Genomic DNA, 24,684 nt, shown 5'->3' on the forward strand with positions numbered 1-24,684 from the left:
AGTCTCATCCCCAAAGGTACCTTCCCTAACAGAATATTCTCTTCTCTCTCCTCGGTGGCTGTCGGGGACGCTGATGTGAGTGTTCCAGATGGGCGTGCCCTCCTCCAGATGCCTTTGCTGACTTTCATTAACGGCTCCCACTAACGTGTGCTGCGGGGGGAGTGTTTGCTAACCCGGGGTGTTTGCTGCACTGGTGGGACGGGGAGGCCCGGGGCTCCTGCAGAAGGATCAGCTCGGCCTTGGAGGGCTGGGAGTTTCTCCCTCCCTGGCCTCTCCACGGAGAGAAGAGGTGCAGCTGCTTCCTAGACTGCTGTAGACACGTTTGCTAATACAGAACGTCAGTCAAGGCCACACACTCACTCCCCTGCTGACCCCTGTCCTTTCCTAGAGGCCGCGCAGCCTCGGGCACCATGGTCAGCTCTGCGGGCTCAAGGCCTTGGCTGCCGTTCCTTGAGATTTGGAGGTGGTTGTGGCCATGACCTTGCATGAGATGCTCCTCATACAGGTTGTCTTCAGGAGCCATCCGAGTATTAAGATGTGGGCAGCAGTACCCTTGTGGGTGAGAACCTATTCAGTCACCAATTCTATTTGGATCTACAGGGAGAGGAGTGCTGAGGAGGCCCACCATCGAATTTTCTGCCCAGCCACTCATCCTCGTCCTGGTGCCCATCTTGGTGGGACCAGGTTCTGTGGGGTTTATATCTTCATTTATACTCCTCCCTGTTCCACAAAGGATTTAAGTCTGGTTGTGGAAATACAGGTGATACATTGAACCAACTAAGAAAAATGAAGCTTGAGAGAAAGGGAATAGGCAGGTAGGATGGAGTCAGAGTGAGAAGAAAAGTTTAAGTGCATGTCACAAAGTCACAGACTGTCCAAGATGCTGGGCTTCCTGGCAGCCAGTGCAAAGAGGGAAACGCAGTTAAGAGATTCAGTGTCACAACACGGTAGCCAACCGGAGGCTCAGCTTGTCCACAGTGGTTATTCTCACGGGTCCCGAGAGTCAGGCAGAGCATTACAAACAACATTCTTGGCAAAACCCCTCCATGAACACAGTGACCAGTAGGGTTCTTCTCTTTTTAGCAGGTTCTCTCTGTGGCTTCCAGGATTCTTCTCTTTTTAGCGGGTTCTCTCTGTGGCTTCCATCCGAAGCTACTTCCAGCCCCCAAGCTGCCCACACTAACTTCCTTTGCTCCCCACCTCTGCTGAGGTTGAATGATTGTTTTCCATTCCTGCCTGGATATCTGGGTTCCCCTTGATCCATCACTCCTAGTAGGCTGGAGGGTCACTTCTTTTCTACCCTTTAGTCCATTCTCAAGGATGCAGTGGAGAACAAACTCAAAGCCATTTTTGTTTCAGTCCTGAGATAGTCGTTGTTGTTGTTATTATTATTATTATTATTTTGGTAATGTGTGAGTTCATTGCTCAGTCTCAGTGACTCCAGACCCTGTGAGCAGGCTGAATTGTTCGATGCCTGAGGATGTTTTGGTGACTCTGGGCTGCCCTCTGAACCCCAGAGTGATCAGTACAGAGAAAGCCCTGGCCCCGGATTTAGAGGGAACCACGTGTGCAGAGGCACAGACTCACACCAGTCCCCTAGCCCGTTCTCAGGATGTGGGGTTCTGTGCTGGGGCGGACGGAGCTGGCCAGGCTGCTTCTGCAGTTTCTGGCCTGGTCTGAGAGCTTTCAGGCCTGGGCTGGCCTGTCTCTTTTTCCTCCTGTCAGGTGTCCAGAAGGAATGTCCTTGTGATAGGTGTCGAGTTCTGATCTGGGACAAGAGCCAAGCCCTCTGAGATGATGTCAGGTCTCCACCTCGGTTAGTGGGCGAGCAGCCACTGTGGGTACAACCCCGGGGTCAGGTGCTCAGAGGGGCCGAGGAGGATCAGCCATAGCTCAGGATGCTTTCTGTGGGGCTGAGGCAGTGAGACTGACAGACAGGAGAACCAGGGTGCGCGGCACAAGCCACTTGGTACACATTCCAAGCCCTGCTGGGAGTAGAGAGGCAGGCAGGACCGGAGCATTCAGGGAGGGCTCCCTGGAGTTGCCAGCCTTCATGTTCCTCGGTCCTAAGGATGCAGCTGATTTGGCCAGGGGAAGGGACCAGAGGGAACCTAAACCCGGAGGAGACAGGCTGGGGGATGCACTGGAGCAAAAAACGCAAAGGAAGTTTAATGATCTCGGGCTTGGCTGTTACTCAGGTGCTGTCTGAGCAGGTTGCTCCCAGCCTACAATTCAGCTTTGAAATCCGTGGTTAAGACAGCCCTGCTCTCGTGCTGCCTCCTGCCGGCTGTTGGGAGTATAGCAGCAATGACCGGGAAAGCGGCTCAAGATGAGGCTTCTGCCGTTAGTTTTACTAAGCCCACACCGGGTGCTGTTATTCCCCTTTTGATAGAGAGAACACGTTTGGTGGCTGAAAATGTTTTTGGGAGAAGTAGCAGGGTGTCCCAGAAAGAGCTCTGGTTTTTATCTGCAGGCCTCGGGGTGGTTGGACCAGGTGATCTGAGGGCCCCCTGGCTGTGAATTCTGTGATTCTAGGTAAAAACAATATACGAAGCCTAGAAAGATGTGTCTCTGGGTGTCAGATAAACTGGGTATGGGCAGGAAGTATTTTATATCTCAACTGAGATAGGACCACATGGCCAGATGACATGGAATATGCTCAGCATTGAACATTGCAGAAATACCGTGCCGTCAGTGACACGAATCCATTCTGGTGCTTTCCCTGTGGATTAGTCACGGCAGACCAAAACAGGAATCCTGCTGTCGTTTCTGAGGGGAAGAACTGCTGCTAGATTCTCCTTCCACTAGGCTCCTTTGCTTCTCTAGGACTTAGCCTTTGAAATGAAAAATCTACATAGCTTTGCTTAAGGTTCTCTTTGAAGGCTTCCTGGCATTTTACATCCTGTCTCTTAAAGAATGCTTGGAGCTGAATGTGCAAGTGTAATTAAGGCACTGTCAGCATTGCTAGTTTGTATTATAGAAAACTGTGCTATTCCTCTCCAGAGGTCACTGCCACCATCTTTTCTAGAGATTCTTCCCCGGAGCATTCTTCTGGTATGGCCTCACAGCTCTAAGCTGCAGGGTTAGACATGTCTCAGTTAAGGCAGCGCTGTCCCCACCTCCCCTGGTAGCTTATCAGTAGATTCTGAAGACTGTGCTCGTTCCCATGGACAGCACCTCACAGTCTCACAGTTGCAATGATCCTGGATCCTCTGCAGTACCGCTGGAGGATACCGGGGCCTCGGCTCTCCTAACCGGCCTGGCTTGCCGTGCTGTGTGCCTAACTTTGACCTTGTGTGCCCTTCTTCGCTCCTTTCTACACTGATCCCACCTCGCTGTACTTTGTCTCCTCTGCATAGATTGTAAATGGACATTCAGTGGTTGAGGGGGATGTGAATGAGGGTGGTGTGAAGGCGTGGGAGCCTCACCAGGTCCAAAACCCATTGGCGTTTTCCGATGAGGAGGAGGAAGACCTGCTGGATTTCATATACAAGTATAAAGCACCTCGAAGGACGGAGTTCCCCGTGGAGGTACACGGTGTTGGGGGCTGCGGGGTGGAGCGTGTGTCTGCACAAAGGGCTCTGCCCTGGAGAACTGGGGCTCCTGGGAGCAGCATCTCTTGGGGCACCCAACATCTCCTGAGTGCCTGGGGCGGGGAGACCTCCCTCCATCAAACAGGCAGGACAAGCCACTAGGTAGCGTCCAGCTACTTGCCAAGGGGTAAAAAAGACCCTACTACTTTTATTTGGAAATAGGAGAGGTGAGATAGTGCCTAGAGATTAAAAAAAAACCCCAAAAAACCCAACTACCAACCTAAGGTGATGTGTGAATGAAAAGCAACCAAATGAGCGTTTTGGAGGAAGAAAAACTCAGAATGTGTTATATGACAAGTCTTTATAAATAAAGCGTGTTCATCCCTGTATCTCCATGACACAGTGTAGTGCCTGGTACAACACAGATGTTCATAAAATGTTACAGAAGGGACACAGCCCTTCAAAATGACCAAAACAACACACTTGATCTGTGTACTCTTGCCAGTTGTAGATGCAGATGGAGTTTTGGCAGCAGGAGGGCCAAGCCTAGAGCCTCAGGGCCTTGCTCTGTGCAGGGTCACCAGCCTTGGGCTCGGGTGCAGGGCCCGCAGAATCGGGGGACCCCAGAGTCTTCCTCTCTGTCCCATCACATCTCCCCTCCTTCCCCTTCTGCTGAACACTGCGGCCTGAGAGTCCATCTGAGGCAAGTTGGGAGTCCCCCTGCCCACAGAGCAGAGACCTTTGTGAGACTCAGGTGAGGCAGTGCATGGAAAGGCTGACCTCCTTCCCGGAGGGCAGAGAAGGTGCCAGAACCATTCTAGGTCCTGAGGCTTTGTGCCTTTTTGCGTTTGTTTTTGTACAGCTGCGCAAGCTGCTTTACTGTTTATGGTTAAACTGCTTGAGGCAGATCCCTAAAACAGAGGTTTCACCGATTCTTTTCTTACTGTGTCCAGAGGTGGCTGGTAAACATTTCCTAGTCGCAAAGGTGTAGCGTGAGGACTCAGGATGTGGAAGGCCAGAGCCTTCCGTTCCTGCTTCTTTCTCTTCCGCCTCCCTTCCGTGTGCCCGCTGGGCACCAAGCTCCTTGCTGGGAAACGGTGGTGAACTCGGCCCTGCTCCCAGGAAGTCACAGTGTGGCAGGGGACACAGTGCACAGAGCAGGCACGCTCCCCCCGTGGGCACAGAGTCCTCTGATGCCCTGTCACGTGCTAAACAATGTGAGAACCAAGGAGCTGATCCTGGCTGTGAGTGGGCCGTGTGGGTGGGGCTCAGGAGTGACTTTGGACAGAGAAGGGAGGAAGGACCTCTGGTCAGAAGGGATGGAGGTATGAAAGGGCAGTGTAGAAAACGAAGCTGAGTACAGAGAGTTGGGGCCAGTTGTGAACCCCCTTGAGTGCTATGCTAGAAAATATTTCCCTTTTCTTTTATTGTGATAGTAACTTCCCCTGTGATTTGTGTGTCCCATGGAAGGAGGGGTCCCTTGATAGTCATCTGTAGGGAAGATGAGGTGGAACCCTTCATACTTAAAGGCAGTGTTTCCTCTGTTGTATGGTCTGCTGTGCATGAAGGGATTTCACCTCCAGAAAGAGGACTGGAAATTTGGTGATGGAAATTTTAAGCAGGTACCAAGTAACACGAGGCTGGTTCCCAAGGGAAGAGATGGGGAGGTCTTTCTGCTGAGTCACTTGGTAGGATCACTTTGCTCTCAAGGCAGAAACAAGATGTGTCGTCCTTCTGTGTAGCCATTTGCTTGGGAGATCCAGGGACTTAGGAGAACATGAAGAGGGAGGCGCCGGGCTCCTCATGGCTCAGCTTCACGGGGATGCTTGGGCTGTGACTCCGATTCCTACTGTGGACACTCCGAGTGGGCCCCCAGCCGCACCAGCCTCTTCACACACGCGTGCGTTTGACCAAAGGAGCTGGAGTCTCAACACAAACCCAGCCGGGTGCTGTCCTCGAAAGCGTCCATGCTATGCCAAATTGAGGGGTCCTTTTTCTGTTTCCTCTACCAGGCACCGCCTAGAATCCTTCGCTCTCGCTTCAGGAAGAAAAGTACCTCATCCTCGGCCACTGAAACCACGTGAGTGAGATGAGCCAACAGCGCTGGATCCACAGAATGTTTCTTCTCTGCCTTAAAGAGCTATTTATTCACTAATAACATAGAAACCCGCAAGCTGGTGTACTGAGCGTGCAGCCTCGGACGTGGCCTTTCCTCTCTCCCCTGTTCCACTTTTAAGAGTTTCTCTTCCCCCCTCCTTTTCTTTCTTTTGCTGGGGAGAGGCTAAAGGGAAAGGTAAGTGTGCCGGGGGTCAGCAGTTTTCCACAACTGGACCGGCGTACAGACAGCAGTGTTTTAGAAATAGAAGAGAATCACCCCCACTGCTGGGATGCACATTTGTAATTTCTTGGTTGCATACTTCATTTTTAGTCCTGTATATGCAAACAAAGCAATTTTCTTTTTAACTTTTTTTTGTTCTTGGTACTAGTACTTTGGACTACGATGTACATATTTACGGCTTTTGGCTTAATGTAGTGGACTTGCAAGGGCTGCCAGAGGTTCTGATGTGTAAGAAAACTGCAAAAGCAGAAGTGTAAAAAATTATTTTGATTCTAGAGAATGTCTCAGATGTGCTTATGAAGCTTCCAAATACAGCTCGAGTACAACATCCCTTTTCCTGCAGGGCGATGGTCCATATTCTTCAGACAGTTAGTCAACAGACCAGAGAAGTTTAGAATGAAGAGAGGCAACATTTTAGTGACAGGTGTGAGTGTAACAAAGTCAGGGGAACAGCCTAGAATAAGAGAAAAGTCACAGGAAGCTCGTCTCTCCCATGGATCCAGGATTAGGAGCTTCTGAATCCTGACAGGGGATTTATCATTGTCTTAGGCAGGAGCCTCGCCCTTGGTAAAACTTCTCTCGGGCATGTAGACTTACAGAGCTGTTGTAAGGAATCATTTTGAGTGGTTCAAAAGTGCTTGACGATGACTGTGTCTCCATAATAGTACCCAGTGCTGTGACTGATTTCCCCAGGTAGAGGAGCCTACAATGGGAGCGCCTTGTTTTAGGAAACACTAAGCGAAAACCAACCCATCCACCCAAACAAAAGCAACCCTAGAATCATGCTTTGCTTCAGATACGCGGTGAAGTACACCTGAGACACCTGGGTAACAATCCAAACGCCGGGTTCTAGAAAGGTTTCAGAGGTTGAGATCTTCATGGATGTGACTTGCTCCTCAGCTCAGGGGCAGCTCTGGCTCATGCCCTCTGTTCCCTTCCTGGCCTGTGCAGAATGTGAACGAGAGAGATGTCGCACGCTCATGGGCACTCATACTTCGTACAAGCCCGCATCGCTTAGGAAGAGAACAAATCACTGTCTGAGGGGACTCCCTGCTTAGATTGAGAATTTTATCTGAAAAGAAGAATCTGGTTTAAATAGCATTTTGGTCTGAGGCAGCTGCTCTCCCCTGGCAGAGCTGAGCCTAAATGTAGGACTCATATACTTACGCTTAGAGTTGGTGTTTCCTTTCAGTGTGATGCATGCAGTGGTCACAACCCAGTTACTTCTAATACTTGGATTGTGTTTGTTCATAGATAGGCCCTGAACACTAGAGAGTGTTATGTACCGCATAGAACCTACTGTCAATCAGCTATAAACAGGCCCAGTTAAAGACTGAGCTACGCAAACATACATCAGTCTCTGCTGGTGACACATTGGTTGGATCTTAGCCACCACGGAGAGGGTTTTACTTGAAGTTGATTGTTACCAGATGTGCATATTTAAATCCCTTTTCCCCACAGTGCCTCTGAAGGTGACTTTGTAATTTACAAAAGGATTTCGGAAAATAAACCTAAAAGCAAATTTGTGGTTCAGAGGGCAAACAGAGGCTGTCTGTTCATTGTCTGTGCCCCATACCCACCAATACCTAAACCCCTTAGGGAAGACAGAAAACCTGTTTTCTTCAAGCTCACTGAATAGTTTCAGACAGAGGAAAAATATATGCTTTAAAATGTATTTACCTGTCATTGGGAGTACCCAGAATTATCAGAAACAAAAGCAAAAAAAGCTTAACTTATTAAGCAGCTTTTTAGCAATTTTTTTTTTTGCCAAAATAATAAATGCCTTTAGCAGCAGAGATTAAAATCCTATTGTGAACAAACTATATTTTCACCATTTTACAAGGGAGAGTTTTAACAAGTATGGGCTTTGAAGTTTGCACTCAACTATGCCAAAAACAAGTTTGAAGCACTCTACTCTCAGACATGCTGTATTATTTCTCATTTAAGATTTAAAAAATATAAAGGTATCCAAACTGCTGTCTTAATGTAACTATTTTTCCTTCAAGTGTTGTTTAGGGAGTTGGATTCTCTCTTAAAAACACTCACTGTACAACTGAGAGCAGCTGTCATATTTCTGGCAAAACATGTTTACTTATCCAACAAGCTGTATATTTGTGTGGACTGACGTAAAATGTGAATGCCTCAAAGTGTACACGTAGTGATGTGGAGTTCTGTCTAGAGGATAAAAGTGAATGTTTTTCATTGGCTGATTTACAGACGCAGGCTGTTTACAAAATGCTAGCTGGAAAGTCTGTACTTTTCATGTAGTAATTTTCGGTTCTTTGCTATTGAGCACCTGTTCTGTTTCTGAGAAGATGAGACGTGGTATTGTATTTATAAACTGGAGAGTTAGGCATAATCCCTCCTGGCTTTGTGTGAATAGCTTGCTCACTTCGCTGGCCTCTGAAATGTGTGTTCTCTGTAGTATACTGTCCATGTGTCTGTGATAATAGTGCTTGTCAACCACGACCACCACCGAGTACCTTCCTAGTTGTTCACCTTGCACAGTATTGGAAATGGTAAAGGAGGTGTGCTTCATTCACAAACGGCACACACTCAGAGAGCTGGCATTCTGGACTGTGACCGTGTACACTTGCCCTTAGTTTATTGCTGTAATCCCCATAGAACGATCTGTAATCAAATAGTATACTGAACTGTGCATCAAAGGGATGTAAAATTACAGTATTCCAAAGGTTGAAGTTCTGCTGTTTTGTTATAATGCCTGATATATATCTTGAATAAAGTCTTAACATTTTTCTTTTAAAAGACATCTTTGTAATGTTGGGCTTATGAGGAAAGAGAAAATACTTTAAAAAAAAAAATGTATTCGTCAGCAAGGATTAGAAGCTGAGTACTCAGCCACTAACTGGCCTGGTGCCTGGTGACTTGGCTCTGTGCCTACTGCATAGAATTGTTGCAAAGAGAAAAAAATTAACTGATATCTGTGCTTTGAAAACCAGTTGATCACATAAATAATATAAATCTGGTACTATGTTTGTTTTACATTTTTAAAGGTCACCAGTGGAAACTAGGTAGCTGTGAAAACAGGGTAGTTCATCTGCAAGGCAGTTTTAATTCTGCAAACAGACCTTTGGTCTGTCGCTTTCCTTCTAGGAACCTGTGTCCTCATCTGCAAATGCGGGGGAAGGGACGCAGGTCAGAAGAGGGCGGGGCACATGGAGATGCACCGGGAGTTATGGATGCCCTTAATGCCACTGCAGCCTTTGCCTTTTTTTTTTTTTTTTTTAAATTTTATTTATTTATTTATTTATTTTTGGCTGTGTTGGGTCTTCGTTTCTGTGCGAGGGCTTTCTCTAGCTGCGGCGAGCGGGGGCCACTCTTCATCGCGGTGCGCGGGCCTCTCACTATCGTGGCCTCTCCCGTTGCGGAGCACAGGCTCCAGACGCGCAGGCTCAGTAGTTGTGGCTCACGGGCCCAGTTGCTCCGCGGCATGTGGGATCGTCCCAGACCAGGGCTCGAACCCGTGTCCCCTGCATTGGCAGGCAGATTCTCAACCACTGCGCCACCAGGGAAGCCCAGCCCTTGCCTTTAAGATATAAATGGGTACACGGACTTCCCTGGCGGTCCGGGGGTTAAGACTCCGCGCTTCCACTGCAGGGGGCGCGGGTTTGATCCCTGGTCGGGGAAGATCCCACATGCCGCATGGTGCGGCCAAAAAAAAACAAAAACAAAAAAAACCCAAAAGACTTGGAAACTCAAAATCTGAAACGTTACAATGAAACACTCATTTACTTTGCCTTTATAGTCCTGTGTGTTTGACACGAGGACTGTAAAGCATAGCAGCAGCAGGTAAAGATGACGATAAGGGGGGCTTCCCTGGTGGCGCAGTGGTTGAGAATCTGCCCGCCAATGCGGGGGACACGGGTTCGAGCCCTGGTCTGGGAAGATCCCACATGCCGCGGAGCAACTGGGCCCGTGAGCCACAATTACTGAGCCTGCGCGTCCGGAGCCTGTGCTCCGCAACAAGAGAGGCCGCGGTGGTGAGAGGCCCGCGCACCGCGATGAAGAGTGGCACCTGGTCTCCGCAACTGGAGAAAGCCCTCGCACAGAAACGAAGACCCAACACAGCCAAAAATAAATAAATAAATAATTAAAAAAAAAAAAGAAGACGATAAGGACTGAAAGAAAGAAGAGATGCAAAGGAAGGCTGAAAATCCACTCATTAATCATTTCCTGAGCCAAGTCCAATGTCAACAGAACTGATATTAACCAGGTTAAGAGCTGACAAATAACAGAAAAGCAAAGTTATAAAATTTAAAAGCTGACTTGGTTCAGTGTCATAAAGAAGTATTTAGTATTTATGGTGCTAGATTACAGTCACTTGTTGATTTTGATGTGAATTTTCATATGTTGTTAGACTTGACTTGGGGAAATACACAGGATTCCAAGGAGATGGACCCGGGTTCTGTGACTTACTAGTTGTATTTTGGGTAACGTATTTAACCTTCTGTGAGCTTCAGTTTCTGCAAATCTAAACTAGGGACAGATAATATCTCCCTTGCAAAGTTGGTATGAGGGTTAGCCGTCTTGTGGATACATGCTGGGACGTAGTAGGTGTTAAATAAATTCCACTTTTACATATACTTGAATGTCATTTAGATAGACCCTTTAATGTAATAAGATGTTTTGTTGTCAAACTATAAAATCACTGTAGATGATAAGCCCTGCTACCCATAAAACAAAAATTACATGTATGAAAATTCCCTTTCCCCTAAATCATGTGCCTGTCAGCCCTTCCACTTCAGTCCATCTCTGGCTGCTGCGGCCTTAGCCAGCCCTTGTCTCTACCTCTCCTGCCCCTGGCCTAGAGAGGAAACCAAGGTGCTCTGAGGCCCAGGGACCCTGTTGTCCACATTGCACTAAGAAGTCACGGAGGTGGTTGAAAAGGATCCTCCTCCTCAGCTTCTTCGGGCACCAGATCCATCCCGCTTCCAGGGCTGAGTGGAAGAGGTAAGGAGCCAGGCAGGTGAGAAATGATGTGGAGGCCTTGTGAGGGACTGGCTTCTGCTACCCCAGAAGCAAGAGGAAATGAAAACCCATCAAAACAGAAAGCCATTCCACGTGTGAGGTTCTTGAGATTCTCGTCTCAAATCAAATGTCTGTTCTTGGGCTTCCCTGGTGGCGCAGTGGTTGAGAGTCTTCCTGCCAATGCAGGGGACACGGGTTCGAGCCCTGGTCTGGGAAGATCCCACATGCCGCGGAGCAACTAGGCCCGTGAGCCACAACTACTGAGCCTGCGCGTCTGGAGCCTGTGCTCCGCACCGAGAGGCCACGATAGTGAGAGGCCCGCGCACCGCGATGAAGAGTGGCCCCCGCTTGCCGCAACTAGAGAAAGCCCTCGCACAGAAACGAAGACCCAACACCACAGCCAGAAATAAATAAATAAACAAACAAACAAAACCATTAAAATGTCTGTTCTTTATTAACTGGTCCCATAAATAGACACACACTTGGCCTTGGAGTTTTAGAACACTCTCTTGTCACCCTTTTTCCTTTTAGTGAACACACACTGGTTTCAAGGAGTTCCTCCAATAATCCTAGTCTGACATGCCACAGAATTACAATTTGGTTACCTTTTATCTTAATCTATTAATAGAGGAACTGCATCTTATCATCACCAACTATTATATTAAAGGATCTGAAGCAGTAATTGAGGCATAATTGTATTTAATAATGGTTTTTCAAACAGTCAAAATGCTCTGCTCTTTGAAAATGCTTCCCAGATGATTCTGATGGGAGAGCGGAGAACCACTGCCCTAGACTATAAGCATCCTGAAAAGCTGAATTTTCCTCAATGCCGCTTACCTGACCCTCTTCATGTGAACAATGCTTAACTTTTGCATCCTTTCTAAAAATGACTGAGATTACTTTTCCCCTTTAGATTCTACAATGTGTCTTTGGAAAATTTTGGAAAAAGTTTACCCTCACAATTAAAAATATGAAATCTCAAGTGGATAAATGAACTTTTATAAAATACAGTATCTTTTAACTCTTGGTTAAAAAGTTTTTGTCTCCACTTATACAGCCTCTTTAGCTTCACGAATGAGCATACTGAAAGGCTATTTCATTTACTCCTCTCAATAAAAATCCTGTTCCAATGAACTAAGTGAGAACTGTTATGAATGCAGTGAACCTAGTAACCCAGACGTGTTACCACCCCAGGCTCACCTCTGAGGGAAACTGCTCATGTCACTATTTTTGGCTCCATGTGAACCTGCTAGCCCAATCAGATGGGCCAGGGTGGGCTCCTGACCTCAGAACAGCCAGCCCTACACTGGTCGGTGACCCCTGATGAGGCCTGGTGTAAAAGGACAAACTGACCGAGTTAGAGTCTCTCTGCAGTTAGTTAGAGACTGGAGGTAGGAGCTGAGGGTCACGACGTAGAAAAGTACCTCAAAGGTGCACGCTAGCGTTATTATGGGAAGCAGACACTAAGAGTAAACAAAAGCTGTGAATCAGAGAAGTTGGTGAGGAAAGAGAATGGAGCCAGTGATGTAAAAAGAACTGAGCCCCGTGCATGGCAGACCCCAAGCCTGAAGGTCCACCACTTCTGCTGCTGAGGCCCCTGGAGGTGCCTCAGATCCAGTATCACTGTGTAATTTCCGCTCTTCCTGAGGCCTGGGGGTTAGTTCTGGGTGGGAGATGGGGCTGTGAGGTGCTCCTGCGTTCCCAGGCACATATCCTTAAGATAATGTCACACTGCTTGAGCTAACTTGTTAGCTTTACAGTCTTTTTACATTTGTCCTAGCTGGAGATTCCTTGCAACTAAATAAGCCTAATTGGAACAACTATTTAAGCCATTACCATTTGTTAAAAATAATCAAAATTTAAAATTTCTATTTCTCTGAACAAATCTGGGAATGTTTAATCCATTAAGTTTTAAAACATTGGTTAAGTTTAATGTTGGTACTGCATGTTTCCATATCAGTTGGTACAATTTACATCATGTCTTATACTATTTCATCTTCGCAAAGACATCATATACACAAAGATACACGTTCAGTAACTGGGAAATCATAAAACTTCTGATCTATACTTTCAAGTTTGTTCGGTCATGATACTTCTGATAAAGATCATCAGCATACCAGTTTCGCCTCTTCCAGAAAGACGTTGTCATTTTATCTAAGAGCTTACTTTGGGTTTTATTGCAGAAGACAAATTCCCTCAAGCGTCTTTTTCTTGCAACCGTCTTCTTCCATAATTTTTTCTTATAACCAGCCTGTTAGGTAATATTACAAAGACAATTTAAAACATTATATTATATAGGAAACAACAGATATGTTAACCACTCATGGTTCATAGGCCCGCTGGAAACAAAGACTAAACTTTCATAGGGGCTGGTATGTTTTTCAGAAAAATGTGATTCTCAGTGTGGGGTTAGACAGAGAAATCGTGTGTAGTTTGAAAAAGGAATATTAATAATATAAGAGTTTTAAAAAGATTATTTAAATTAAAGCCACAGCAAATAAAGCTAAATAAATCGTTGTGGCTGGTGAAGTACAGGGTAATGATATATAATTATAACAGCTAACTTTATATGCATTACCTTATTATCTCTTCAACAATAGCATACTATTATTCTCATTTTACAGACAAAAGAGAAACAATTAGAGCAGTTAAGCAGCAGACTGAGGTCGGAGAACTAATAAGAGTTCTTAACCACTACACTGCTATCTTCCTAAAGTGGAGGATGATGAAGGGAGTACTGGCTAGTTGGTGACACTTATGTTCATTTAAGGGGGCCTAAGTATTACAAAGGCTGAGAAGCAGAGTTCTCAAGTATACTGTGTCATTTATTCTTTTCACACACTGGGGGGACCAGTTTCTACAGTAAGTATTTTTCTAAGGAATAATGACTGCAGGAAAACTATTATTGGGAGTGGTGAAGGAATAATCCATGCATTATTAATTTTGAAGAATTTTTGGAGAAATAGATAATTAGATCGAATATAAAACTATAATCATAGCCTGTTTATTTTTTTTCTTTTGGCCGTTCTGCACAGCTGTGGGATCTTAGTTCCCCAACCAGGGATTGAACCCAGGTCCTCGGCAGTGAAAGCGTGGAGTCCTAACCACTGGACCACCAGGGAATTCCCAATCATAGCTTATTTAAACTAGAAGAGACCTTAGTTGCCGCCCAGGTTAGTGCTTGGCTAAAAGAGACCTTAGTTGCCCCTCAGGTTAATGCTTGGCTACAGTAATTTATAGGAGAGGTGAGACTAGAAACGCAGCTACTGGTAAGAACATTTGGGTCCTTTCAAACCAAGGGCTCTTTAGGGCAGCACACTAACTGAACAAAACCACAGCTCTTTGCTGAGAAGGTGCCTTGGGGTTCCTGACATGCCTTAGTGTCATCACTGTGACCAGCAACTTCTATAGTATAGTGATGCTTAGAAATAAGGAAGGGTCATTTCAGAGTTCTGGCTTTAAAATGCCAGAGATTACATGGTTAATTCTCATTACTTACAATTCTAAGTTGAAAGATAAAAAGAAAAATCCCCATATTTGTGTAACAATTTTCTAGTTTGCAAGCCAATCTGGGTCCCTGTGGATCTCTGACATACAAACAGCTAGTTTGCTGTCCTGCCCATCAACAGCAGAATAATCTCCTTTGAAGATTATTCTGTGGAATGTAACCACTGTTAAAATGCTCGAGACTTTTTAGATAATCTACAGGTTCAGAAATGGAAGGAGGGAATAAGCAATAAAAATTAGGGACACCTGGATGAAACTGTGCTGCAGAAAATGCTTTCTGTTTTTATACATTAGTGTAAATTAACCCACCCAGCTTTTTGTTTTCTTCTTAAAATTAGATTTTGATGAAGCAGGCCATTCTGCATATGGAATACTTTTGGGGGCCTTGAGCAGGGACTAGGTATTATGATTGGAGAATTCGATCAGGTCATTTATCACAGTGTGAGGGTTTCAGGGCCCAGTAAAAGGGATGTGGAAAAGGAAGGCAAGGAGAACCACCCATTTTATTTTATCTAGGGCCAGATGAGGACCTGGAAATAATTAGTATAACAAAGGGGAGGAAATGTTTCCAATGGTCCAAAATTCATAACTATCTGCTGAATTACTTAGTTCAGCTACTTATGGATTACATGAGCTTCTATTGACTAGTGTAGGAAACTAACTACCACAGTATTGTTCCAATGGAGAAGTGAGCTGAGAGTTCCAATTAACTTATTTGTCTACAAATTTAGGATTGTTTATAACAGAGTACCTTTCAAATAGTGAGAAAATGCTACCAATTATCTTATTTTCACAGGGAAACAAATTTTGATCTTTAAAGAATTATTTGTTTGTTAACTCCCAAGTAGTAAAAGGGAATTAGGATTTGAAGTTATCAAAACTCAAAGGTGTTTTGCAAAACTCTGGTCTTCAGCTGCTTTCTAATTATCACCTACTCTGTTTCCATGAATAATAAGGACATGAATGGAAAAGACCTGCTGCTGTGGTAGAAGACAGAGTAGGAATACTCTGTCAGACAGAGTCCCCCTCTAGAGGCCATGGTCCCTGGCCAGAATAAGTATTGGAGTTCTGTCTGATATGATCACCAATCATACACACCAACAGAGAAAAACTTACAAAGTCAAATTTAAAACAAGTATATGAGGGGTTAATGTTCCGCCATAAAGATTAAGCCACCTGGAGAACCCAATCCAAGGTAGGCTGGAAGCTATTCGGTCCCAAATCTGCACCACAGGACTAAGTCCTCGCTGAAGTCCGCTCCGCTGTTTTAATGCTCTGGGCTTAAACAGAGCCTCCCCACAGGTTATTTACATATCGGGGGCTTCAAAGGGATTCCGGTAATCATCAGACAAGACAGACATGTAAGAGACCTGAGATGAACCTGCCCTGCAGTGAAGACTTTCGCCATTGTGAATAATATTTTGTTATATGAATAGTTAAAAATGTTTTCTTCACATGTATTCACTTACATGAAGAGATGCCTGCAAAGCAGGGACTTAAGCACAGCACTGTAAAAGCTGCTGGTAGGATGGGGGGAAGATGTGTCAAGGAACAAGCTGACTTCTGCTTCAGTTTAATCTAACCTCACACTCCTTTTCTAAGCAAGTAACCGTGTGAAGACTCACCTTCCTCCTTAGCCACAGGCCAGAATGAAGTCGAAGAAACCTATAGACGGCAGCTTTCACAGTCTTTCTCTTGCCTTTTCTTGAACTGTAGTATGTTACAGTTCTGACTGGTGGCTTCAGGACGTTTGGGAGCAAGGGGACCACTCTAAAATATATTAAAAAAATTTTAACTCAGCAATAAGGCATTAAAGGATAAAATCCACTTCTATACTTAGCAATGAAAGCAGCAGCTCCACTGGAATAGAGCTCACTTTCAATAAACACTGTTACTCCAGATGATCCGTGACACTACACATCAGAATGGCAACTACCATCAATTTGCAAGTCCTCCATAATCTACCCCCTCAATCCCCAGGAGAGAATTTATCCTGCTATATTTTAATCACCTGATTCCTTATCCACCTGCCACCAGATTATAAACTCCTTGAGGACTTTAACTTATTTTTATCTTCATATCGTTTTTGCCAAGTATGGTGCTGGGCACCCAGGAGCGCTTAACTGAATACCTGCTGACCGAATGAGCACGACACGCAGCCGAGCCTTGCAAGTTGAGCATCTTGTTCACCCCCCCACTCTGGCTGACAGCTTCCACCCAGCAAACCACATCTTAGAACATCAGAAGTGGGCCCTGTGTAGTCATCCCTGATGCTGGCATGTATATTCTCCCATCCTTCAGGCAAAGTCTATATAATAAACCGGCAAAGAATATCATCTACTTCTAAGATGTTGTAGGCATGAAGATTTTAGAATTTTTGCCCAAGCATCATGTTTACTGAAATATACTCAACCTATTGAGGACTGTGGCAGTCTGCCCACATGTCAGGTTTCTGACAGATGTGATCAGTCTGGGAGCAGAGGACACAACCAGTGTCTGAATATGACTGAAATGTCGGGAAGACAGTGCAGAACTAAGACAGGCATTCTTGGAGCAGTTTCGATAGGCTGAAGATGCCAAAATATTCAGGGGCCGTAAGATTCCTGGAGAGAGAGAGAAGCATATATACTTAATATGACACTCCAAAATACACATCCAGGGAATTCCCTGGCAGTCCAGTGGTTAGAACTCGGCGCTTTCACAGCCGGGGCCTGGGTTTGATCCCTGGTTGGGAAATTACGATCCCGCAAGCTGCGGGGCGTGGCCAAAACAAAAACAAAATTATGCATTCAGATATTTAAAACGAAGCAATGTACCAAAGCGACCAAGTATTATACATAATTAATGGGTCCTGAGCATCAGACTCACACGTGGAGCTTTTTATCCTTGTTGAGGTATAGCTTACACACCACAAAATTACCCATTTATGTACAATTCAATGCTTTTTCGGAAATTTAGAGAGTTGGGCAACCATCATCATCCAGTCTGATGTGTCCTAGTTCTACATTCAACAGTAGGAGACAAAAGACGTGTGATGTTAATTCCCACCACCAGATCTTACACTGTGAATACACAGAACTCCCGCACGTAGGGAACGGCATGGCAGAAACACAAAAGCTCCTCGGCTCCGCAGAGACAGCAGGTGGCAGGAGGAGGATTCATAAAGAAAACAGAAGAGGTACTTGAGCTTCCCTCTAGAAAATGAACAGGCCATGAGAAGAGGAGACACAGAGCCCAGGCAGGATGAACAACGTACGCAAAGGCAAGGAAGCCGAAACAAATCCATGTCGGGAGCGGGGACTGGACCTGCCACAGAGGCTGAGCACTGTTTGCCTGACTATCGGAGATGCCTGGGGAGTAGTGGGTAACAAGGTGGGCAGCTCAGAAGGCAGATCACGGAAGGCCTAGATGTGTGGACTGAACGCAGTCCTCTTTATCAATCCTTCACACCATCACCGGACTCAAGAGTCCACGGCCGCAAAGCAGAATCACTCACAGAGCTCTGACTCCACTTGTAGATTCTGAGTGAGGCTAGTGTGGGACTCAAGAATGTGCATGTTAACAGAAACAGAGTCACAGATATAGAAAACAATCTATGGTTATCGGGGGGAAGGGGGAGAGGGATAAACTGGGAGATTGGGATTGACATATACACACTACTATATATAAATAATCAACAAGGGCCTACTGCATAGCACAGGGAGCTCTCCTCAATATTCTGTAAAAACCTATATGGGAAAAGAATCTAAAACAGAGTGTACATACGTATGTGTATAACTGATTCACTTTGCTGTACAGCAGAAAATAACACAACATTGTAAATCAACTATACTCCAATAAAAATTTTAAGAAAAATAAAAAAAAAAGAATGTGCACGTTGATAAAACTCCACAGGATGATGGAAATGTCTAAAAAGAGGATTGTGGTGATAGCTGCACAACTCACTATATCAAACTGTACACACAGGGCCTCCCTGGTGGTGTAGTAGTTGGGAATCCGCCTGCCAAGGCAGGGGACACGGTTTCGAGCCCTGGTCTGGGAAGATTCCACATGCCACGGAGCAACTAAGCCTGTGCGCCACAACTACTGAGCCTGCGCAACACAACTACTGAGGCTGTGCTCTAGAGCCCGTAAGCCACATCTACTGAGCCCGTGTGCCTAGAGCCTGTGCTCTGCAACGAGAGAAGCCACTGCAGTGAGAAGCCCAGGCACTGCAATGAAGAGTAGCCCCTGCTCGCCGCAACTAAGAAAGCCCGCGCACAGCAAAGAAGACCCAACGCAGCCAAAAATAAAATAAATTAAAAAAAACTGTACGCACAAAACAGATAATTTCATGGTATGTAAATTATACCTCAATAGTTGGTTTAAAAAAAGCTCCACAGGACTTCCCTGGTGGCACAGTGGTTGAGAATTTGCCTGCCAACGCAGGGGACACGGGTTTGAGCCCTGGTCCAGGAAGATCCCACATGCTGTGGAGCAGCTAAGCCCGCAAGCCACAACTACTGAGCCGGCGTGCCACAACTACTGAAGCCTGCGCACCTAGAGCCCGTGCTCCGCAACAAGAGAAGCCACCACAATCAGAAGCCCTCGCACAGCAATGAAGAGTAGCCCCCGCTCGCCGCAACTAGAGAAAGCCCACACGCAGCAACGCAGCCATAAATAAATAAATAAATAAATAATAAATAAATTTTATTTTAAAAAAAGCTCCCCAGGTGAGTCTGATACTAAGTGAGGGCTTGGAACCACTTTATTGTCCACTGCACTGATTTCACATGACAAATGAGGGGCAGTGTGGAGAAGTGAAATGCCAGTGTTTGAGCCAGACTGGGTTCATACTCTAGCTCTACTGCTTACTAGCTGTGTGACAATGGGCCAGTTAGTTAACCTCTCTGTGCCTCAGTTTCCTCAAATTTAAATGAGGTTAATCATGGGCTTTCCTGGTGGCACAGTGGTTAAGAATCCGCCTGCCAAGGCAGGGAACATGGGTTCGAGCCCTTGTCCAGGAAGATCCCACATGCCGCGGAGCAACCTAAGCCTGTGCACCACAACTACGGAAGCCTGCACGCCTAGAGCCCACGCACCGCAACAAAGAGTAGCTTCCGCTCGCCGCAGCTGAAGAAAGCCTGCGTGCAGCAACGAAGACCCAACGCAGCCAAAAATAAATAAATAAATAAATTTATTGAAAAAAAATAAATGAGGTTAACCATGGGCAGGTAATGAGAATTAAATAAGATAAAATATGTAAAGTACTGGGAAGAGTGCCTGGCATAGAGAAAACATTTAATAAATGCTAAAAGCAGACAATAGAAAAGAGCTGAGGAATGCTTAACAAAGATGGTATAATGTTAACAGGTGGCAGAAGGAAGATGGAATACTTAAAACCCTTATTTTGCTTTTTTCTTCTCCATCAAAGATAATAATTTCCAGTCACCTGGTGACCTAGTGTTTAGGATTCTGGGCTTCCACTGACGTGGCCCAGGTTCAATCCCTTCTAATCTCCAAGTATAAATAATTTATATCTCAAAGAACTGAAACTATTTGCAGACATGATTACAAGCCAGGAGGTAATCTTTGAAAGATTAAGTGAATAGGTGGATTGTAGACAACAAAATGTCCCAATTTTCACAGCTCATCGGAGCTTGATATATCTCAATTATAAAACACAACAAAACTCTCAGAAGTTCTTGGAAACTGCCCCTGAAGGAGGTGAGCAGATGCAGTCCAGAAATAACTGGGTAAACTTATCTGTAGAAAAAAAAAAATGTTAGAATGGATAAATAGAAATGCACAGAAAAAAAAATTTTTTTTCGTCAACCAGGAGTGAACTGTTCCTTGAAAAGAACTTCATTTCACTTTTTGATGTAGTCACCAGCCTGAGAAATCATGAGAATATCTAGACAGTGTATTCTGACTTTAGGAAGGCATGTGAAAAGGTTTCTTATATTCTAAATAAATATAGAAATGTGGGCAGGACAATAAATTAGGTAAATTCCAAGCTGACTGGAAACTGTACTCAAATTAGTTGATTGCTGCTCTCCTGGTGGAAGTGTCTTCCTGGCTCCCTAATTGACTCTTATTTTTCCCCAATTTATATGAAGGTCCTGAAGCTGTACAAGGCATGTTTAGTAAATCTGCATAAAAAACAAGCTGGGAACCATGGCTTATTAACATATTTGTGAAAAGATAGGCTATCTAGACTCAAAGTGATCTCAGTAAAAGGAAAAACAGACCAAAATTAACAAAATGAAACCAGGGATAAACAAACTGAGGTTAGAAAAAAATGGTTCCTGGAACAACAGGAAGGGTGACTGTGGCTTGAGAGCAGTTTCTGGGAAAATGACTTGGGGGCTTTATCCACCATACCCTCTCCTGGACCAACACTTTGATTTAGCTTGTAAAAACCAAAGTCCAACTTAGACTGTATTAACCAAAGGGCAGCTCACAAATCAAGGGCAGTAATTAACTGCTCCTTCAGTCTTCTGCCCTCTTTGGGAATTTCACTACAGACAGGCTTTCTCTTAAACACCCTCTTGTATGGAGAACACTGATGTTTTCATGAAGAAGGTGACACAAAACCAGTTTTGAAGGAGTAAGAGGAGGTAGTGGAAACAGGAGGCCAAAAATGGAATACGTAGTACGTTTGGGGAGCTCTGTTTAGGGAATTACAAATAGCCCCCCTGTGGCAGGAATCAAAGGAATGTGGGGGTAGGGGGAGGTGAGTGTGACAGTGTCTAAACTAGTCTTCAAGGTTTTTTTTGATCCCATACCCTCTAAATGAATTTTGAAAAATTATGTACCCTTTCACAAGATTTCAAGTAATATCTAAAATTTTAAATAGTTTAAAAAGGATATAATTTCCAGTATATTTCTAAAACTGACATTTAAAAATAAGCTGTCGCATCACTCTTTTAAATGTTTTCAATGGACTCTAAATACCATAGTGAGTTAATACCCGCCTACATCATCAATTGTTAAAAAACAAGGGCAATAAATCCAAATTGATGAAAATAAGAACTTTTCATCAAAAGATACTTTAAACAAACTAAAAAGGCAAGCCAGAGTGGGAGAATATATTGGAAACACATTTAAATGAGAAAAGACACACATCCAAAATACATAAAGAACTACTATAAATCAATAAGACAATTCAATAGAAAAATGGGCAAAATATTTGAGTATTTCACAAAAGAAATTCAAATGGTTAATACACACGTGGAAAGGTATTCAGGCTCATTACTCATCAGGGAAATGCTATTCAAACCGCAACGAGACACCACTAAATACTCACCAGATTGAAAAAATGTATAGGTCTAACAATACCAACTGTTGATGAGGATATGGAGCACACAGTGCTGGGTGACTTTAAATAAGCGCATCGCTTTGGCAGCATCAGGCTATGCAGAATATATACATACTCTCTGATTCAGCAATTCCACAGCTAGTTTTATATGTATAAACGCACACACACCTTAGAGAAACTCCTGCACTCATGCACCATGACACAAGGCCAATCAGCTTTGTACCTAACCGCCCCAAAGTGGGAACACCCAAATGCCCATCAATAGTAAAATGGAGATTTGTAGGGTAGTCCCATAAGAGACCATTCTATAGCAATGAGAAAGCATGACAGCTACGTGTAAAACGAGTGAATTTCACAAAGCAAAAGAAGACACAAGAGTACATACTATGTGATTCCGTTCCTGGAATGTAAAAAAACAGGCAAAACTAAACAATATATTACTTAGAGATGCACATATAGATATTAAAACTATTACAGAAAAAAAGACAAGGTAATAATAAAAGTGAGAATAGTGTTTATGTTTGGTGGAAAGGGGCAATTTTGGTTGAAGAGGCACACAGAGGTGAAGGCTCCTGGTAGTGTCCTATGTCCTGGCCTGGGTGTTAGTTATACCGCATGTGTGCTAGAGAGTTATTTGTTAAGGTAGTCATGTATGCTATATACATTTTTCTTTATATGTTATATTTCACAATTGAAAAATACCCCACATAAACCAGCTCTTCTGTAACAGTTGGAAACTTTACCCTTTTTTCTTTCTAGTCCTGTTCCACAGAATTTTATCCTATTTTGTGTGAACGTAATTTACCGATCATCGTATCTTATTTGAATGATCTTTAACTTTTGCAAAAGTCCCTACAGTGACGGCAACCCTTCACTTCTGTCATCTCTCTGTCAAGAAGTCCTTAAGGCTGCCCTAGGGCCGCCACTGAGTGAAGCAAGCAGCCGCACTCCCTGCACGTTGTGTGCACTTCATACAGCCACGCTTACCCCCTGCCGGGTACCACACGAGGCGCTTTACGTGCTCGAGATCATTTAGTCCTCAGGTGGATGGTGTTATCCCTATTTTAGGGCCGTAGATCTGAAGTTCAGAGATATTAAATAACTTTTCAAGGTCAAAGCTCGTGAGTGGCGGATCCTAGCCTCGATGGGACTTTTCTGTCCTCCTCGCCCCCCATCCCAGTCCTTCTGGTTTGTTTTCTAGGGAAGGCGGAAGGGCTAGGAGCCGGTAAGGAAGCCAAAACTGCGGGACACCCCGGTTCGCGAGGGTCCAAGAATCTCGGGGATCTCCGGTGCTGGCGGCCGAACACAGGCCGCCCCGGAGAAAATTCGGAACAAACCTCTGGCCTCATATAACGACCCCACTCCTTTCTTTTTTTTTGCTTTCCCTGTTAACTTCCACGCTAAACGCCCACTCCATCCCGCACCAGTCCCTCCTTCTGTGGAGGCATGAATCGAGCTCCTTGCTGCCCACTGACCTGAGGCTGCTCTCACAGTACACGCAAAAGCGGAGGCCGCCATCTTGCCGCATTGCTTTACGGCAGCCGAATTGGATCTAAAAGCTTCGGAGCAAGAGGGCGCTAAGGAAAAGTAACCTGGGCGGAGTCGAGGCCACTAAGGAAAAGTAACCTGGGCGGAGTCGGGGAAGGGAGTTAAAAACATGAATAAAGGAACGGTCAAGTCTATCTTTATTGAATGTCTTCTTTATGCCAGGCTGTCCTTCACCGCTGTAAAACAAGTGCCTGTAGAATAGTGCCTGGCATATAGTAGGCTCTCAGTAAATTCTTACTGAGCATTTGATTGAAAGATGTATTTAAGTACCAGCATATTTGAAACAATTTCTTTTTGCTCATTTCATTAAATTAGTTTGAAAGAATAAAATGTATCCTTCCAAAGCTGGGATATGTTAGGCTAAATTAACAGGAAATAGCAACATTATTAGAATTTTTTTAAAAAAATTGAACGCCAACTCTAATCAAATGAATGTAAGTATCCCGAGGACATCAGACACACACACTTTTTTTTTTCTCTCTCTAATCAATAACACTGTTATTTGGTAGAACAGCACCTCAACTCTTCCTGAACAATCTACATACCTTATCTTATTCCTGAAAATTAGTGATCATACATTTTTAAACAATGTTCATTCAAACAGAAAATAAACAGCAAACCTCTCTCCCATCCTTGTAGTCTAAGATACTTGACGCATATACAATATATGGCACTATTTACTGGTTGAAATGGGTAAGGGTCAAACACTGAGTCTCAAGGAGTTCACATTTAATAAGGAGACAACTACAGACCATAATAGGCAGATAAATGACTGATGGGGCAGTTCAAAGTTAAGGAGGGAAGGCTCCTGGTTGGGGTGGTCAGGGACAAGGAGATAGAGTATAACATGGATCTTAAAGAATGGGGAGGATTTTTTAACAAGGGCAAGGTCACTGTTGGCAGTAAGAGCATCAAGCGCTAAGGTGAGAAGAGAGGAAGCCAAGACAGAGAGACACAGGATTTATTTAGAGCAGTGGTTTTCAAACTTTTTGCTCTTGGAACCTCTTTACATGCTTAAAAATTGTGGATCCCAAAGACCTTGTGATTATATGGATTATATCTATTAGAATGTATTATATTGGAAAGTAAAATTGAGAAAAAATTTAAACGTATTGTACTAGTTTCCTATAGCTGCTATAACAAATTAACTCAAATTAGGTGGCTTAAAACAACACAAGTTTATTATCGTACAGTTCTGTAGGTCAGAAGTCCAAAATGGGTTTCACAAGGCTAAAATCAAGGTATCCAGGGCTGTGTTCCTTCTGGAGGCTCTAGAGAAGAGTTTGTTTCATTGTGTTTTCCAGCTTTTAGAGGCTTCTTGCCTCTTTCCATCTTCAAAACCAAGAATCACATCACTCTGACTTCTGCTTCCATTGTCACACCGCCTTTTCTGATTCTGACCCTTCTGCTTCCCCGTCACTCCTAAAGACCCTTGTGATTACGTTGGGTCCACACAGATAATTCAGAGT

At 44.5% G+C, this 24,684-nt stretch overlaps 2 protein-coding genes across 11 annotated transcripts in view; one reads left to right on the plus strand and one right to left on the minus strand.

Annotated features, from left to right (window-relative positions):
• Nucleotides 1–8,639, plus strand: part of REEP1 (receptor accessory protein 1) — a 111,889-nt gene extending 103,250 nt beyond the window's left edge. For 6 of the 9 annotated variants that reach the window (XM_082357687.1, XM_082357690.1, XM_082357691.1 and 3 more), the window contains 2 exons: nt 3,379–3,530; nt 5,546–8,639. In XM_082357687.1, the coding sequence (XP_082213813.1) occupies nt 3,379–3,530; nt 5,546–5,617 (224 nt within the window). In that variant the 3' untranslated portion in view covers nt 5,618–8,639. Of the gene's footprint in view, nt 1–3,359; nt 3,531–5,545 lie in introns of those variants that run through there. The other 3 variants (XM_082357694.1, XM_082357693.1, XM_082357692.1) reach the window with 2 other exon arrangements.
• A 2,653-nt stretch (nt 8,640–11,292) lies between these two features.
• Nucleotides 11,293–23,254, minus strand: MRPL35 (mitochondrial ribosomal protein L35). 2 transcript variants are annotated; one of them, XM_082357699.1, is made up of 5 exons: nt 23,143–23,201; nt 22,053–22,067; nt 16,781–16,970; nt 15,993–16,137; nt 11,293–13,111 (listed from the first exon to the last, which is right to left on the minus strand). In XM_082357699.1, exons 1-5 carry the CDS (start codon nt 23,183–23,185, stop codon nt 12,923–12,925), a joined length of 582 nt encoding a protein of 193 aa, XP_082213825.1. In that variant the 5' UTR covers nt 23,186–23,201; the 3' UTR covers nt 11,293–12,922. The 2 variants fall into 2 exon arrangements, with proteins under 2 accessions (XP_082213825.1, XP_082213826.1); XM_082357700.1 differs by lacking the exon at nt 22,053–22,067 and having other exon boundaries at nt 23,143–23,254.
• Nucleotides 23,255–24,684: the final 1,430 nt, after the last annotated feature.

The sequence above is a fragment of the Balaenoptera borealis genome (assembly GCF_965194805.1).
Source record: "Balaenoptera borealis genome assembly, chromosome: 15".
In the NCBI taxonomy this organism is placed as follows: Eukaryota; Metazoa; Chordata; class Mammalia; order Artiodactyla; family Balaenopteridae; genus Balaenoptera; species Balaenoptera borealis.

Excerpts from the sequence above, each read along its gene's own strand:
- MRPL35 (XM_082357699.1), bottom strand. The coding sequence starts at position 23,185 with ATGGCGGCCTCCGCTTTTGCGTGTACTGTGAGAGCAGCCTCAG. Across the intron at positions 16,138-16,780 it reads ACTGCCACAGTCCTCAATAG|AGTGGTCCCCTTGCTCCCAA; the intron begins GTTGAGTATATT and ends AATATATTTTAG. Across the intron at positions 13,112-15,992 it reads GCCTGTGGCTAAGGAGGAAG|GCTGGTTATAAGAAAAAATT; the intron begins GTGAGTCTTCAC and ends ATTACCTAACAG.